Below are 16,535 nucleotides of genomic sequence, written 5' to 3' on the forward strand. Positions count from 1 at the left end.
TATGTTCCGGACATCAAAACATTGTCTGCAGCCAGACACCAACTCTGATTGGTCCACTGAACCTGATGCACTCACATGTCAAATTCAGGTCAGGCTAGACTGAGTGGGAAAACTTTGGTTCAAAACAAATTGTACAACTACTCTTGCATGAAATTAGCTGGATATAATTTACAGAAACATTTGCTGTTTATGTACTGAACTTAGTGATAAACATGCAGAGAACTGGACTGAGCTCTTACATGTAGGGTGTGCATGTGCTGCAATTTTTGTTGCAACACTGGGACATGTTAAGACATGTTTTACAGAACCATATTTCAACATGGTTGGGGCAAGGTGTAGTTTTTGCAGTCTGGGTGATCTTGTCAGAGTGCTGAGTAAGCCATTTAATTTTTTTTCCTGTAGTGTATGGATGTCACTAAGACTAACTAATTTTATTTCAAGGAGCTACAAAATACCAAACATTCCTTATTTATATGTGCTGGAACCTATTTGCATTGTCTTCATTCTACTGATGGGTCTACATGGCTGTCTGAAAATTAGCAAGATGACACAAATATCTTGTTTGCTGAACCCAACACAGGGGCTTAATTTGTGTTCATATCTTAGTGTAATCTGGTTCAGCACTTCCCAAAACCAGTCTTGGAATGCATGAACTGCATTGGTGTGTGGTGGATGATGGATTTTATAAGGTGAATATGCCAAATTCACCAGATCCAGCTAATGGATATCATCAGAAAGAAAAGTGGAGTGGTCTGGGCAGCAGAACCATGATGGGAAATGAAAATGGTCTCCACTAGTCATTTAGAAATGAAATGTTCTCTGCTGACACAGTATTTATTTTGAAAAGATGTAATGCAAATGTTGTACTTATGTAATCCCTGATGCTTTCAGCAAAAAGACAGACAAAGCCAAAAACTGAGTAACAATTCAGAGCAAAAAATGCAAGATAAGACAATGCATTCAGCAATCAGCTCTTCAGTTCCTGCATTCTTAGCCAAGCTTTGGGCTATGGTGAATGAAGAAAGCACTGATTCAGTTATTGGATGGACAGAGGTGAGTTTGCATGTTTTGACATTGGTTTGGTATGAAAATAATTGTTAGTTAATATTATATCAACCTTTATTCAGTTCGTGATAAGTTTCCTCTTCTGATGATATATCTGTTGACATTGCCCACACTTGGTTGATGTATTTACATGTAGATAACCCTGATTGGACTGGTACTTTTTACTATCTGACATTTTACATGCTTCAGGCAGATAAGTGTACCACTTGTGCACATCATAAGTTTAGACTGCAGCCAGAATCAGGTGCATTCTTGTTTAAAATTGTTTTGTTTTCAAATGTCTTTGCCCTTTGTAACAGTGCTCAAATGACCATAATATTTCAGGACCAGAAGTCTTTCTACATCCGAAACCAGTCCGTTTTCTCAATGGAACTCCTTCCTGTCTATTACAAGCACAACAACATGGCAAGCTTTGTGAGACAGCTCAACATGTGTAAGCATTTTCTTTATTGCTATTCCACCATTAGTGTGTGTACTGAACTAGTGTGTTACTGCTTAAAGCAAGGCTTAGGCTTTTGGGACTTTTTGGCCCCTGTCAGGTTTGCTATGGCCTTTTGAAATCATTAGATAGACTTTTGGCATGCAGAATGTGAAACCATGCAAAATGGAAGGCTGCTATTAAGCTTGGGTATGACATGCTACTGTAGTTTTCTCACTAGGAATGCAGAATGACACAAACTGTGCAAGGGTATGTGACATCTGGGAATTGGTCCAAATTATGATGGATGCTGTGTAAATGAAAATATTTGCTGCATTCAATGAAGCATGTGTTTGTTTTGGGTGTCTGGGAGCTATAATACCAAAGCATGCATCCAAGTGCCACTAGAACCATGAAGGGCATCTGGCTGCAGTCTGGAAAGTCCTGGCGGGGTGCCGGGACTGCACACACAGTGGGGGAGGGGGCGGGGCGTTCATCGCGGCCCTGCCGTGGGTGGCCGGTAGCGACCGTGGCCTCCTGTGACGTCACCGTGACGTCACCGGCAGACGGCTTCAGGAAGGTGCTGTCTCCGACGGCTGGCTCGCTGCGTAACGAGTCCGACGAGATGATCTTCGCACACTCCGACTTCGTCAAGGACGAGCCGTGGGGCCTGGACAACATCAAGCGGAAGGTAGGCCGCCGCCGCTGCTGGAGAGCCAGCCGCCGTCCGTACATCGGGTGACGCCCGCACGGGGAGTGGGGGTGGTGGGGGCAGGCCGCGTAGGCTGTGCTTGTGGTGGGGGTCGGGGCGTGTGTGCGCCATACCTGTTTGCCTGTCGTTAGGCGCGGGACGCAGCAGTTTATCGGGATCACCACCTGCCACCTGCCAATTGCGAGCAAAGCAGTCACCCGAGAGCTACCGGATCGACTCGCTGCGCTATAAACCGACCTCCCCCTGGCATTGATGTCAAGATAGCAGTGTGGAGTTTTGAGGACGTTTTGGCGGACAATTAGTTTTATGTTGCATTGTGTTTCTCCTCTAAGCTTCACAGGCGACATGGCTGTTCAAGGCCCAGCATCACGTAGACCATTAGAAAGTTACATAATCGGATAAAATGCGTACTTACTCATCCACCAGCCAGGCTCACCCAGTAAACGACACGGCATATGTGCGACACACAGAAGTGTTCGAACGAACAGTGTTTGCTTTGGGGCTTTGATGAACATATTCGGGGTTACGAAAGGGAGCCGAAGCGTGCACTCTTCAACATGAAATGATCATATAGATCAGCATTCATTTGCGTTTTGTAACGGTTTAACGGAATCCGGGTTGGATGGCGATGTCATCGTTGTCTGAAGCAACGCTACGTTTAAGGTAACGCTGCTGATGGGTTTCGATGCAATTGGTCTTCAGCAAATGGTCGTCGCTATCTACGCTGCGTCTGTCTGATCAATGTTACTTATCGTTGCTTTCTGAGGATTTTTTCCGTTGCCATGGTGATGCTCGGAGGGATGATACATGAACGCCATTATTGTAATTGAGCCAATGTTTGGCAATGGACCCTCTGTCGTTTGCTTCAGGCCTGTTCGGAATAAGCTTAAAGTATGACTGCTTGCAAGCCACGCCCATGGTGTATTGGAGGTACTTACCAAAACTATTCTGGCTGTTCATAAGAACTTCGAGCACATAATTTCACTGAACAGCAGGGAAAATCGTGCTTCATCCACCGAGCTTACGGCGACAAAAACGAACACTATGGCTCACCACATACTGTGAGCATGTCCAAATTACTGAGGCGATTGCTGAGCGGCCACAGAACGTCTTGGGAGTCAGGCAGCCTTTCAGTGTGGTCTGCTAAGACCCGAATGTGGTGGTGAAAACGGTGGGCCAACAGTATAGCACGGAGTATACATGGGATACTCGGAGTATACATCGGATACATCGGCCAACAGTATACATCGGAGCGCAAATACGCGGCGTTAAATGTAAAGCGTGGTCTTCGCTCAGTCCTCAGTTGGCCATTGCTCAGGCTTATTTTGCATATAGGAATTCCAAGCCAGCAATGTTGTCTCTACCGCAGTCGTCTGATTGATTTACCACTACCGCAATCAGCTTCGGCACCGCAAAAGTTTGGTTATAATGCAAGTTGCCTTTCCGTCAGCTCACAGAGCTGGTCAAAGATCCTCTCTTCTGACACTTCGGATGGCGCCGCGAGTGGCGGACGGAATTATCTGCAAAATTTGATTCCTGTGATCGTCCTTGCTTTGTCATGTTGCATTTCATGTACGAGAACTATTAGCGTGAATTAACACGCTTCACCCAAATTGGTATCGGGATAAATCGCGGTGCCAGCTGTATAGCGGCTCGAGCTACTCTATGAATTACTTTCTTTTGGGATGTTCGCCTGCTGACCAGCTCCCCCCCCCCCCGTGTATTACAATGACATCACTGCGTGCCTAAAAGTGGACTGTATAGTGTCTGCCACGCGCCAGCCTGGGGGTACATCGCAGCCAATGATCGGCTCTGCACTGACCACGCCTGCCGGCCAGCGTTCGAACGGCGTGTTCCTCCTGAAAATCGACCGCGCTGTTGGGGCCTGACATTCGCGCAAAAGTGGCGCAGCGACAGACAGACAGTCGGCAATAATGTGTAGACAAGTGCTTTGGTGCGCTGGTGCTGAAGGCTTGAAAATGTATGAAAAGACCTGTCGCGTTCTGTGGCCGATTTGTGGGTTGTTTCCGGCAGCATTCGACAACATTCGTGGGATTTGTTGGTCGAACCGACCTCTGGCCATCGGGATGCCCGGTGGGAGACGGGAGTGAGGGTGGGGTAGGTGAGGGGGTCAACAACGGGTGCGTGAGAGCCATGCGAGGAGCTTCATCTGCAAGCCAGTTTTCTTGCGCAACATGAGGTGAATCGTGTGCAACTTCGACGGATATGGGCAATAACCCCCCACCCCCGCTTTGCCTGTCCGTGCGCGCTGGTAAGTGGTTGTTTGAGTTGTCTGAAGGGCACCACGATATCTGCTTCAAGAGGTAATCGTAAATCGATGGAGCATGGGGATCGCGTTCATCAGATAAAAGCTGTCATTGTGCTGGCACATGCCATGTTATCTTGCGTCGAAGCTGATGAGGTAAACAAAAGCAGGGAAATAACATATCCGGAAGCAACGTTTGAGGTATCCTGTTGTATGTAGCCTACGAACTGCTTACTAAGACGAAGCTAACGATTGTGCAGCCTTGAAATCTGACTCTCCAAATGTCATTTGTAACTAGAGCGTAGTACTCATTCTAAAGGTTTCAAAGCACGCCGTTCTTCCAGCAATGCTAGTACCGGATATATTTGTTCTGTTCCCTTCTTTTTGTTGCGTGATGCCCTCGCGACAAATGACCCTGATGCACACACGCAGTAGTGCTTATCCGTTTTCTTTTTTTTAGAAGTCGACGTCCGCAATCCCGGAATGCGCTGTGGGCGCCGCTGGGTGGGGAAAGGGAGACGGGGGGGGGGGGGGAAGGGCACGCTCTTTATTTCCGGGCGGCCTGTGTGGGCGCTAATGTACCAGCCGACAAAAGCAGGCTTGGGTTCTGATTCCTGCGGACGGCGGACGGACACGGTGTGCAGGTAGCTGTCACACAGCCCGGCCCGGTTCCCTGTAGAAGATCAGGCGCCAACAAAAGGGGTTCGAACTTTATACTTAACAAAATAAGCCTAAGTTTGCTTCAAAATTAGCTTTTCAAACGCCACAATGCCGAACAAGTGAAATATTGACGTTTGGCACCTGGCCTCTGGCCCTAAAGGTCTGACTAGAACGCCGCCATAGTTGCGGCGTCATCAGGGGAGGCTCGTTTCTTACCTGGTACGTGCTATATTCGGCACTTGGAAGAATTAGTACATCGTGACCCCAAAAATGATGTCAAAGTGAGAAGTGTCATGAGAACTGGGAAGCACGGAACGATTTCGCAACCTTACACATGCTAAACTGGAAGTTTTTTTGCTGGTGGTTGGTCCAGTCCCGCTCTAAACGCGAAGGGGGCAATCTTTTGGTGGGCTGTGATTTGTAACGTGCGCATTGTACGCTTAACGTAGCAGCCCTTACACTTCCAGCAGCGGGTGCGACTGAAGCTTCGCTGGCAGGTGGACAAATGGTGTCCATACCGGCTTGCGTTGCTGAACATAACGTAAATAAAATCGAGCGAAGACATATTGCCGGGACGTTTGCAAATGTGTTTTTGTTTGCTTTGTGAGATTTCGATTATTTTGACGGTGCTGTTTGAAGGCTTCTGTGTACCGTTGAATTAAGGTTACGTTTTACGGTTAAAGGGAATGTTTAACATTTGGAGACATTGAGACAAGCACCAGCTCTGATGAATTAAACTCACTTGTATCTATTTGTATGCTTCCAAGTGCAAACGACTGCTCTAAACAACCAAACTTTAAAACTGTGTAAACGATGCCCTCAATACGTCATCGTTTTATTACGGCATGGAACATTTGCATGACGTCGGAGTTGACGCCAGGTGCCCTGCCAGAATTATTAATGTAGCGGACAGGCTGACTCACTTGTAATGCTTTGACCTGCCGAGAGATGACGCGCGTGTTTGTGCACGCTTGCGTAGCCCCAATATCGTTATGTGCACATGTATTCGCCCATTATCGTGGCGTTCTTGTATCCTTGTCTGTGATTTTATGTCTTTAACATGTATTCACACTCCCGGTTGTGGTGCTTAAGTTATTCGATTCCCAGTCTAATATTTTTCATCTGCCTTCGAAAATACGAGTTATAATGAATAACTTGTATTTTGTTTTATGGTTATTACTCGAAACACTGATACGAGTTATGATAAATAATGTCATCACAACTCGTAACAGGGCCCAAATTCCTGTATTATAAAGCACAAAATGTGATAAGTGCTGCACTCTACATATCACGAGGTTAGAAGGCTAGTTGGTGACCGCTGATGCCACGCACTGTGCTGACACACCAGACGCAAATAATTCGGCGATCATATCTGCTCTTGGTCTTGAACACTACATGGCCAATGAGGTGGCAGTATTCGCGCGGCGTTTATATGGCGTCATGAATGTTCAGGTGTCTTTGAATAGTCTGCACGAAGAATATGCCCAAGTTTGCGGCCGTCAAGCTCAGAAACAAGAAGGGTTAAGCCTTAAAAGGGACATGTGGGTAAACTGCACTGGATGATCTTCAAAGGGGTCACCTCAGTGAAAACCCCATACAAATGTAGATCACTCTCTTAAAGTGTCTTAAAAATCCCAGAGAGACGACAGGGAATCGGCCGTCTGGCAACGGAGCCGTTCCCTCCGCTCTATTCGCTTGATAGCGATCCATTCGCTCGCTGACCAATGCGCCGACCCTGTCCGGGTATCGAGCGCACCAGTTCTTTCGCTGCCCCCATCAACCGGCGTGAGAGCAGGTGCATTCAATGCGTTGGCCTGGATCGATTTAGCGGCACTTCCTGCAAACAGAGATCTCAAGTTTTCGCACGAACTCCGTGCCTCCACGGCGCGCTGTTTTCTACGTAGCCCGGCGCCATGAGGCGCTGAGTGCTTCAGGGCCCGGCTTCGTGCTGCGGGCCCCGCGTCTCGCCTGTTCCACAGTGTGCTCGGTCCTGCGGGCCTCGCGTCTCGCCTGTTCCACAGTGTGCTCGGTTCTTGGCGCGCCGACCGGCTCCTTCAGCGCTCGGCCCTCTGGTAGCGGCTGGGGTCGGCTCAGGGCCGGTGGGCGGGCTGTGCCCGTGGGGGGGGGGGGGGGGGGCGGTGGGAAGGGGGAGGAGCCGCACGACCATCTGTCTCTGTCGACTGGCCACGCCGTCCGTGGGCAGCCCAAGCTGAAACGGAGCCTCTGTATGTGAAATTTTCGAATAATCGATTGATTACTCGGATCCGGAGAATGCTTGAATGCTGGAGTGATTATTCGAATATTTGAAATCGTTCGAATGTCTTCTGAAGGCGACATTTCTAGCACAGGGCACCATTGTCCTTACGCAGGCGGCAGTCTTCCCTGTAAAACTGCTTAGCTGCACAGGGGCTGGGTGCTCCAAACAATCCAACGTAGTCGTTTGCGCGACCACAAATTGTGATGGCTGAATACAAATAGTCAACCACATTCAATACAGCACAGTAATCAATGAGGCATCTCTACGATCTTGGTATTTAATGCAGCACAGTAATCAATGAGACGTGTCTACAATCTTGGTTCCGCGATTCACAAATACGCCTCGTCACGACATGGAGTGTTTTTTTCTGTTACTAGTCCCTCCCATCTTTCCTCTGCACCCGACATCTTCACATGGCCATGGTGCGGCGGGCAATATATGTCGGATAGAACCCTCACAAAGCCACCACGGTATGAGTCTGAATACCAATGAATGCAGCCCGAATATGTGTTGCGCAAAATGGCCTCGCCGCCGTCGTGCTCGGAAGCCTGAAGCCACCGTCTTGAAGTGAATTGGGTTCTGCTCTGAAATGTATCGCTGTTGCTCCCCTGGCGTACCGGTAGGCTTGACGATAATGATGACGTGATGTGATTAACGCGTGTCGTCATCATGCTCGCCCGGTGGACTGTGCCGAGCAGATCCCACTGCACAAGGACGGCAAGCTGGCGACGAACAGCACCGAGCTGCTGTCGCGGCTGTACGGAGAGGTGAAGACGATGAAGGGCAAGCAGGACTCTTTGGACAGCCACCTGAACAAGATGAAGCGCGAGAACGAGTCGCTGTGGCGCGAGGTGCTCGTATTGCGCCAGAAGCACGCCAAACAACAGCAGATCGTCAACAAGGTAATGAGGCGGACTGGAGCGGGCGCATCGCCCGGCTAGGCGGTGCTGGGGGGGGGGGGGGGGGGGGGAGAGAGAGGCTCATCCGTACAGCCAGCGGCAGTAGCGACACTGCGGCCGGCATGAGTCGCGAGCTCGCCCCTGTCACACGCAGTCTGAGCAGCTGCGCGACCTGCCGAGTGATCCGTCTCGTGACCCGGAGCTCGCCGTCGTAACGAGGGCCAGACTGTTGTAGGTGGGGACACCTCGCTTCGGCGCGGTCGGCCCCGCGTCTGGTAGCAGGGACAGGGGCGGTCGGGCCCGCCACGGTCCCCGGGGCGTGGCAGAGCTTCAGGTGCCGGCGTGGCCTGGTACTGTTGACGGCTCGGATGGCCGGCGGGCCTGACCTCGGCCCGCGCAGCTGAAGCGGCCAGCGGCCCCGCAGATGAACGGCCGTGATGGTGTTGGACGGCGTCCGGAGCCAAACTGTTGCTGACTGGTATCGCGTTCCGGCCAGGGTACCGCCACCACCACGCGGGCTAGGTCGCGTCTTATTGCCCGCCGCTCGCCTGGGACTCGAGCGAGCGCGCACCTGCGCTGACCAGTCAGTAGGGCGCGGCGAGTCTGGGACCCCGCGGCACCGCGGCGACTGCAGTGCGTGCGGCCGCTGGTTAGGCGTCTCGGCCGCCGGCCCGATCGGCGACGGGCGCTGGTCGGATCGCAATCGGTCATGTCACGACCGTCGCCGGCCCGTCTGCGGCGCGCGGCCGCACGCCGGCGCGGCCGCTGGTCAGGTGTTTCGGCCACCGGTCGGCGTTTCGGTTTCGGTCGGCGACGTGCGCTGGTCGGAGTACAGTCAGTCGCGTCACGGCCGTCGCCGGCTCGTCTGCGGCGCGCGGCCACACGTCGGCGCGGCCCGGCCGCTACAAGGTCTTGCCGCCGGCGCCAACGGCCGGGCGCTGGCAATCTCCTCAGCTGTCGGTACTGGCGATGTTTCAGCCGCGGCTGACCAAACCCAATGCGGGAGCTCAGTGTATGGCTTGCCCGTCAGCAGCTGCCAGCGGTTTTTTGTGCCTGTTCGACGCATCTACCTCCGGGCTGGCACAGTCAACATGAAACGATGTACGCTTCGGCTACGTAATGTCACGTGACCTGAGGCGGATGTATGGTGATGATGGACCGATAAAGAAACTGAAATCTGTTCAAAGTCGATTTAGCGAGGTAATCATAGCTGTCATCTGAATCCTTTTGGCTTTGGCTTTTGGCAGGTGACCGTCCCGTCTCGCTATGCGTTTCTAGTCTTGACAGCGGCCGCCATACGCCTGGATGTTAATGCGTTCTGTAAGTCTGTGGGATGTCCATTGCGTCCCCGGTATTGATGTGTTGTGGTTCTAGGCTGGCACGCCCCATGTTTCCGAGTTGGGGACAGGACATACACAGGCCGCGGCCGGCGGCGAGTCTCCGCTTCATGACATGCCCCCTCCCCCCGCGCTGGGTCCCGGCACCAGGTCCTCCATGAAGCACCCTGCTCCGCCTCCCCCCGCGCTGGGCCTCGGCGTCAGGTCCTCCATGAGGCACCCTGCTCCGCCACTCCCCCCCCCCCCCCTCTCCCGCTTGCGCCGGCCCTCGGCAACAGGTCCTCCATGAGGCACCCTGCTCCGCCACCCCCACCCCCCCCCCCCCACCCTCCCACCCTCCCCCCTCCCCCCTCCCCCGCTCGCGCTGGGTCCCGGCGTCAGGTTCTCCGTAGGGCACCAAGCTTCGCTCCGCCCCCCCCCCCCCCCTCCCCACGCTGGGCCCCGGCGCCAAGTCCTCCGTGAGGCACCCTGCTTCAGCCTCCCCCCGCGCCACACGCCGGCCCCACGTCTCACGTCTCGCTGGCCGTGCGGCCCTGAGCCCGTGCTGACGCCGCCCCGCTCCGCCCGCAGCTGATCCAGTTCCTGGTGTCGTTCGTGCAGCCGGGCCGCGGCTCGGCCGGCATGGGCCTCAAGCGCAAGCAGCTGCCGATGCTGGAGGACACGCTGCAGGGCGAGCCGAGCGCCAAGACGCCGCGGCTCAGCCGCACCTTCTCGCTCGACGACTCGAGTGCCCACCTCGATAGCAGACGGGTCAGTGGGCGGATGGGGTCCGGACGTCTCGAGTGCCCACCTCGATAGCAGACGGGTCAGTGGACGGATGGGGTCTGGACGTCTCGAGCGCCCACCTCAGCAGACGGGTCAGTGGGCGGATGGGTTCTGGACGTCTCGAGCACCCACCTCAGCAGACGGGTCAGTGGGCGGATGGGGTCTGGACGTCTTGAACGCCCACCTCAGCGGACGGGTCAGTGGGCAGGGTGGGATGGAGTTAGGGTCTGGCAGGAAGTTCAAAATGTGGGGTACTTTCCAAAGTTACAGCACTGAGGAGCTTGTTCTGGAAACGTATTCTGTTCAGGTGGATGCACATTCTCCCTGTCCCTGAATAAAGATGTGATGGCTGCAAAGCTTGGATTGAGGTTGATCAAGATCTGAATTTCACACCTACGAATACCTCTATTGGATAAATTTTGTGTTACATGTGCGCTGCGAACGATCACAAATATCCTGGACTGCAGGTCGGTCCCTTCGGCACAACGAGTTTCCTTATGCCGTGTATGCCATCTTATGTCATGGTATGCATGTCAACAATTTGGGCTTGTTCTCAACATCACACGTTGTAGAATTATAAGTGAAACTTTACGCTCATTGCCGGCCGACGCATTTCTAATCATACTTAGGCAGCTCTTTTTTCTGAAATTTGTGTCCTGCTCTTACAAACCCCTGGTTCCGAAACTAAAACTCCGACTTTGAACCGGGACTGCTGTCGCCGTCAGGAGAGCCAACACGTGTGTCTGTGGCTGGGGGGGGGGGGGGGAGGGCAGCCCCGGACCGCTGTCGCCGTACGGACAACCAATAAGTGTGTCTGCGGCTGGGGAAGGGGGAGGGCAGCCCCGGACCGCTGTCGCCGTATGGACAGCCAATAAATGTGTCTGTGGCTGGGAAAGGGGGAGGGCAGCCCCGGATCGCTGTCACCCGCTGGACAGCTGACACGTGTGTGACAGCATTGGTCAGTCCAGGGCCGCAGCCAGCCTCCGGGCAGCCAACGCCTCAATGGGACGGGGAGGGCGGGGGACCAACGGTGGCGACCCAACCTCCCGCTGCTTTCACCAGGGGACCGGTGTGGCGGCGGTCGGAAGTTGGACCCGGGGCGATCAAGGGCATCAGGGTTAGGCGCAGGGTGTGCTCCAGTGTTTCACACAGTTGAAATGGTTGGGTAGGGAGTTTAAGCAAAGCAAAGTGGGAGGAAATTGTGGTCTGCGTACTGGCCACGCGTACGACACTCAAAGACACCCGGTGTGTGGCGCCGGGAGAGCTCGATGTCTGCTGGTGCCCTACCTTATTGACCGCGGGCTTCGTCATCCACTCGCGTCCAAGTTTCGTTTATGAGGGTTCGGGCCACGGCCTGGAGTGCGGCATCATTCACGTTACGTGATATTTCACATGACGATTCCGGCGTGCTCGGCCGAGGCTAGCCGTTTCTTTTTCTTGCAGACATCGAGTTTTTTACTGTAGATACGCCTCGTTGGGGCTGATTTGACCGGCCTTGGAGCGTGCCTCTGTGCCGTGTTGGACTGCTTGAGGGGGCCGCCAGGTCGCCGAGTCGAGTTCGGGCGGGACGGTCTTTGTTACGCGGTCCTGGGATCGGTCAGCACCCGACGCCATCCCGCCAAGGCACTGCGGCGGCGCACTGGCACGGCCGGACGTTTTATGTAATGCCGTCGCCGGGCCACTTGCGTGTGGCCGCGGAGGAAGCGAGGAGGGGGAGTGTCACTTGTAGCCGCCGTTACCGGTCCGCTGGCGGTTGAAGCCTGGCACGAGAGGCCAGGCGGCGGCTGGCTGTCCGGCCACCCGCCGTCCCCGTCTCGGTGGCCCCCGACGGCCGGCCGTGCAGCCCGGAACTGTCTGTTGGGGCTGGGGCCGGGCGGTGCCGCGCCTCCGACCGTCGGCGGGGTCACGCGCTCCCGAGGCGGCCGCCGGTCGGGGCGCGGGCGACGAGCGGGGAGGGGACACGTGTTGGGCTGACGGGAAGCTGGGAAACAGCCGCGATCTACAGACGAATCGGAGCAGTCGTGTTGAGTCTGTTTAGTAGATGTTTAGCTCGGACTAACGGCGTTCTCGCCAGTGGGACGCCGACCGTGGCGTGGGACGGGCAATGCGATGAAGAGATGCTATCACCATGCAGATGGCACCTAAAGGTGACGCGACACCCATCGTTTTTGGGAACCCCCGCAGATGGGCTTTTTGATGAAGTTTTGAAAAAGCGCAGATGAAGTTTTTGAAAAGTGCGACTAGTTCTGACGGAAATTCACCGGGCTCTGCACCCAGTCAGTTGCCACGTCCCCGCCCGTATCGGCTTAGGCCACAGTGCGTTGTATTTTAAATCTGCCTCGTAAGGGATGACATTGACGGCTTTTTGGTCTACTTCTGGCTGGTCTGTGCATAGAACTGTGTTGAGGTCGCGCAGTTATTTTTTGCTGGTTCATTGACTTGTATCGCGCAGCTGGTTACACCTTTTTATCTGCTCTGATGGCCGACATCTCACACCAGTCCTTAAATACACCGGTCGGATTCGTGATCCGGAAACACCGGAAACGGTGTTAAATACATCGGAAACGGTCGGATTCGTGATCTGCGCTTGTTTGCATGACGTTGCGCTACTTGGTGCATCCGCAAATTCGTCGCTATTCTGGTACAATTATGACGGCTGCCTCTGGGGGCCCGACTTCCGGCCGACGGAGGGATTGAGCGCGGCTGCTCATGGTAGCCTGCACAGGCACACCCGGGCCCAGACTGTTTCCAGAGCGGTAGTCCGATAGCTCCCCCGCGTAGATAGTGTTGTTTGTTATCATGTCTGTGACGCATGGGGGCCGAGACTGCGGCATGCTTCCGAGCATGTTTCTGAGCCGTGTGCTTCAGCTTTTTCGCAAAATGCATGCTCCATTACAGCTGAATGTGGAGATGACCTAGTGCTGAGAGCGTACTGTTGCAGAAATACGCAGCCTGATTGGGCGGTTTAAGTGCATTACAATTATGGCAGCAAAGCCTTGATTTGGCGCGCGGCACCGCGCGTGGGAGGGTGCGCACTAGGGCGTTTAGTGTAGCACCGTTAATTGCCTCCCTGGGTCACGCCCCTGCTGTGTTCCCGTATGCACCGGCGTCTGCCGGCCATGTGGCGGCCGCCGATCCGGGCGTGACCCGCCGCTGAGCGCCGCACTGGTGTCGGGTCTCATGACGTCACGTGTGTCCCGCAGTCGACGGCCAACTCGCCGGGCGGCCCGGTCATCCACGAGGTCACGGACCAGGTGTTCTCGCCGTCCGACGACGTGGTGGTGGCGTCCTCACAGCTGCCCATGGACTTCATGGCCTCCCCCGAGTAAGTAGCCTCCGGTCGCCGCGCGGCCCCGCTGGCGCCGATAGGGTTCGCGTGCCAGCCGCCTGACCCGGCCGGTTGTGCGGTCTGACCTGGCCTGACCTGGCGGCGGCTGATTTGAGCGGAAGCCAGTTTCCCAGCGTGATATGCTGAGCACCAGATGGCGCGAGTGTTTCGTGGTAGTTGGCACTTTTGGGCGCCTCGCCTGCGCAGTCATACAACGCCCACGGTGCGAGTGTCTCCAAAGCGGGCTGAAGCAGAGGAGCGTCGCTTCTCCCGTGTCGGTGGCAGAGGGCGGCGACTGATTACGCTGATCAGTGCAGTCGCGATGACGAAGCCCTGGTCATGACGAGCAGGGGAGAGAGTATTGATTCCCGAGATATGAGCACAGAGTGGACGCCGAGCGGTCGGATTGGGGCGTGCGCAGCCCGACAGTCGCAGGCCGGCGCTGCACGTCTCGTCCTTGCTGGAACATTCGCATGGTCTTTTACACAGACTGGCTATACGACGTTTAGTCAAGGCGGGGTCCGTGTAAGCCATGTCTGCTCACCGATGGCCAAATTACCACATTGGTTCCGAGAAGGCTGGGCTCAGCAAGCTTCCGCGAAAGCGGCCGTTTTGGTTCCCTTTTAGCTTCCCTGGACTAGTGCAGTAAAAACTAGCGCGCTTCCATGTCTGACATCACCATCGCCGGAAGGACGGAACGCTGGTGTAGCTGGTATAGCTGGGGCGGCATTTTGGATGTGATACTACCGTGGAAACGAGCCAGCCACCGTGTGCAGCCGTCAGGAAGCACGCATCTCATCGGACCTGCGACGTCATACTGTGATCAGTCGCAGGTCGGCCCGGCCGGCCGGCGTCGGGCAGGCTGGGACGTGACCCGCACTGAGCGCACCTCCCACCACGAGTGTTCACCGCGCACCTGTCCGGGCGAGGGCGTAGCCGTGTCAACCGCAGCACTGCTACTCTGACCCGCGGCGGCTCTCTCCGCCCGATTGGCGGCAGTATTGAGTAGGTCGCGTGCCTGCGCCGGGACCGCGCCGCTTCCCAATGAGTCGGCTGCGTTTGCGTCACAGTCCCTCCCCTCCGCCCTCGCCCGGCGGACATGGTGCTGGAGGTCGCTGTGTGCGTCAGGAGCTGCGGCTCGTAATTGCGTGGCGTATTGGGACCATTCAGTTCTCGGTTCGCGGGCAGCGATCCGGCGCGAGGGCGGCGGCGTGGGCGCGCTTGTCTGGCATGGCGGCCACCGCGCGTGATTCCCGCCGGCGTCGTCGTGCGTCGACGGGGCGAGCATGCGTAGGTGGAGGTTTGGGCGTGGTGGTGACGCAGGGTGATCAAAGCGGCTGTTGAAGGCTCCGGGGTGATCGCGCACTGGGGCGATGCGTTTGCGTGAGGAAGGTGAGGATTTGGCGCCGGCGGGCCGCGTGGGCTCGGCTCCCGCGGCCGCCTGCTCGCTGGCGCGCTGCGGCACGGGTTGCGACGGGATGCTGCCAGCGGTAGCGCTCTCAAGCCGCCGCTTGCCGCTGTCACTGGTGCAGGCTGGGTCTCCACTCTGGTGCAACATGACAGGTCGGCCAGCGGTCCTCCGGCTGTCTGTCACCACCACTGGTGCGAGCTGGACTCGGGCCCGGCTCACTGTGAGGCCCCGGCCAGCGGTCCTCCAGCTGTCTGTCACCACCACTGGTGCGCATGCCGCCTGACTGACCGCGCTGTGCTCGATAAAAGGGCATGGTATCCCCTTGGCCAGTAGAATGGCTGCTGCTCCTGAGTAGTTGCCACCGCGCAGGCAAACTTGGACTGGCAAGTGCTCCAGTTGATGCCCTCGATCTAGCAGGCGATTGTCCGTCGTGTGAGCGATCAGGCCCGCGATGCCAGTCACAGTGCAGGTGATCAGCCAGCTGGCGGCTGAGCGGGCGCGATAAAGGTGGTCGCGCCGGTTGGGCCGTCCGGGACAGCGCGCCACGGGTCCGCCGGCGGCGAGCCTGGCTGGCCGCCGGCTGGGCGGGTACGGCCTCGCCCCCCTCTCCCCGCGCCAGCCGGGCCTAGACGGAGTGTCAGAGAGCGTGGGGCAGGAGCCTGGCTGGCCGCCGGCTGGGCGCATGCCGCCTCGCTCCCCTTCCCCCCCCCCCCCCCCTCCCGCGCCAGCCGGGCCTACACAGAGTGCCACAGAGCGTGTGGCAGGAGCCTGGCCGGTGTCGATGATCCAGTGTCCGGTGCTGGGACGGAGCCCAGCTTCCAGCTGTGGTTTGTTCGGTGTACCTGACTGCAGTCTCCCTCACGGCTCTGTAGCGCGTCTGGGATACGAGAAGCACGGGGTTCGATTCTCCGCGGTGCCAGCCCCTTCTGCCAGGGTGAGAGGCAGGCGACGCCGTGTAGCCTCGGCAGCTGAGTGCGTCGTAAAGCCCCAATGACACATGCGGTGATGCATGCCCTGCGGATCACCGGCTGCTGGTGGTGACATGTATCCGTGCTGGTCTACTGACCCTGAGCTCTGTGTCCGCACCGGCCGGTCCGTGCCTGCGTGTGTGTGCGTGCGCGTACGTTTGTGCGTGTGTGCGTGCGCGTGCGTTTGTGCGTGTGTGCGTGCGCGTGCGTTTGTGCGTGTGTGCGTGTGTAGTGTGCTGACTGACGTCTGTACTGACGGCTGTGTGTGTCCGTGTTTTGCGCGGCAGGCGGCCGTCCACCGTCGACTGGTCGCCGGTGGCCGAGCAGCTGGCCGCCAGCCCGGGCCCCAGCAAAGTGGCCGACCCAGCGGCGCTGCAGCAGCAACAGCAGCAGCCGCAGAAACCCCCCAAACAGACACAGCAGCAGCAGAAGCAGCAGACGACTCTGCA

The 16,535-nt window shown here is 56.2% G+C and overlaps 1 protein-coding gene across 1 annotated transcript; it reads left to right on the forward strand.

The window, feature by feature from the left end:
* Positions 1 to 523: 523 nt before the first annotated feature.
* On the forward strand, positions 524 to 16,473 carry LOC119105442 (heat shock factor protein-like; the record flags this gene model as incomplete). Its single annotated transcript, XM_037228905.1, has 7 exons — positions 524 to 1,053; positions 1,390 to 1,498; positions 2,050 to 2,174; positions 8,077 to 8,280; positions 10,185 to 10,364; positions 13,583 to 13,704; positions 16,374 to 16,473. Coding segments are annotated over exons 1-7 (954 nt in total), but the record flags the coding sequence as incomplete, so codon positions are not given.
* Between the last annotated feature and the right edge of the window lie 62 nt (positions 16,474 to 16,535).

This window comes from Pollicipes pollicipes, unplaced genomic scaffold, assembly GCF_011947565.3.
Source record: "Pollicipes pollicipes isolate AB1234 unplaced genomic scaffold, Ppol_2.1 Scaffold_6138;HRSCAF=7277_pilon_pilon_pilon, whole genome shotgun sequence".
Classification (NCBI taxonomy): Eukaryota; Metazoa; Arthropoda; class Thecostraca; order Pollicipedomorpha; family Pollicipedidae; genus Pollicipes; species Pollicipes pollicipes.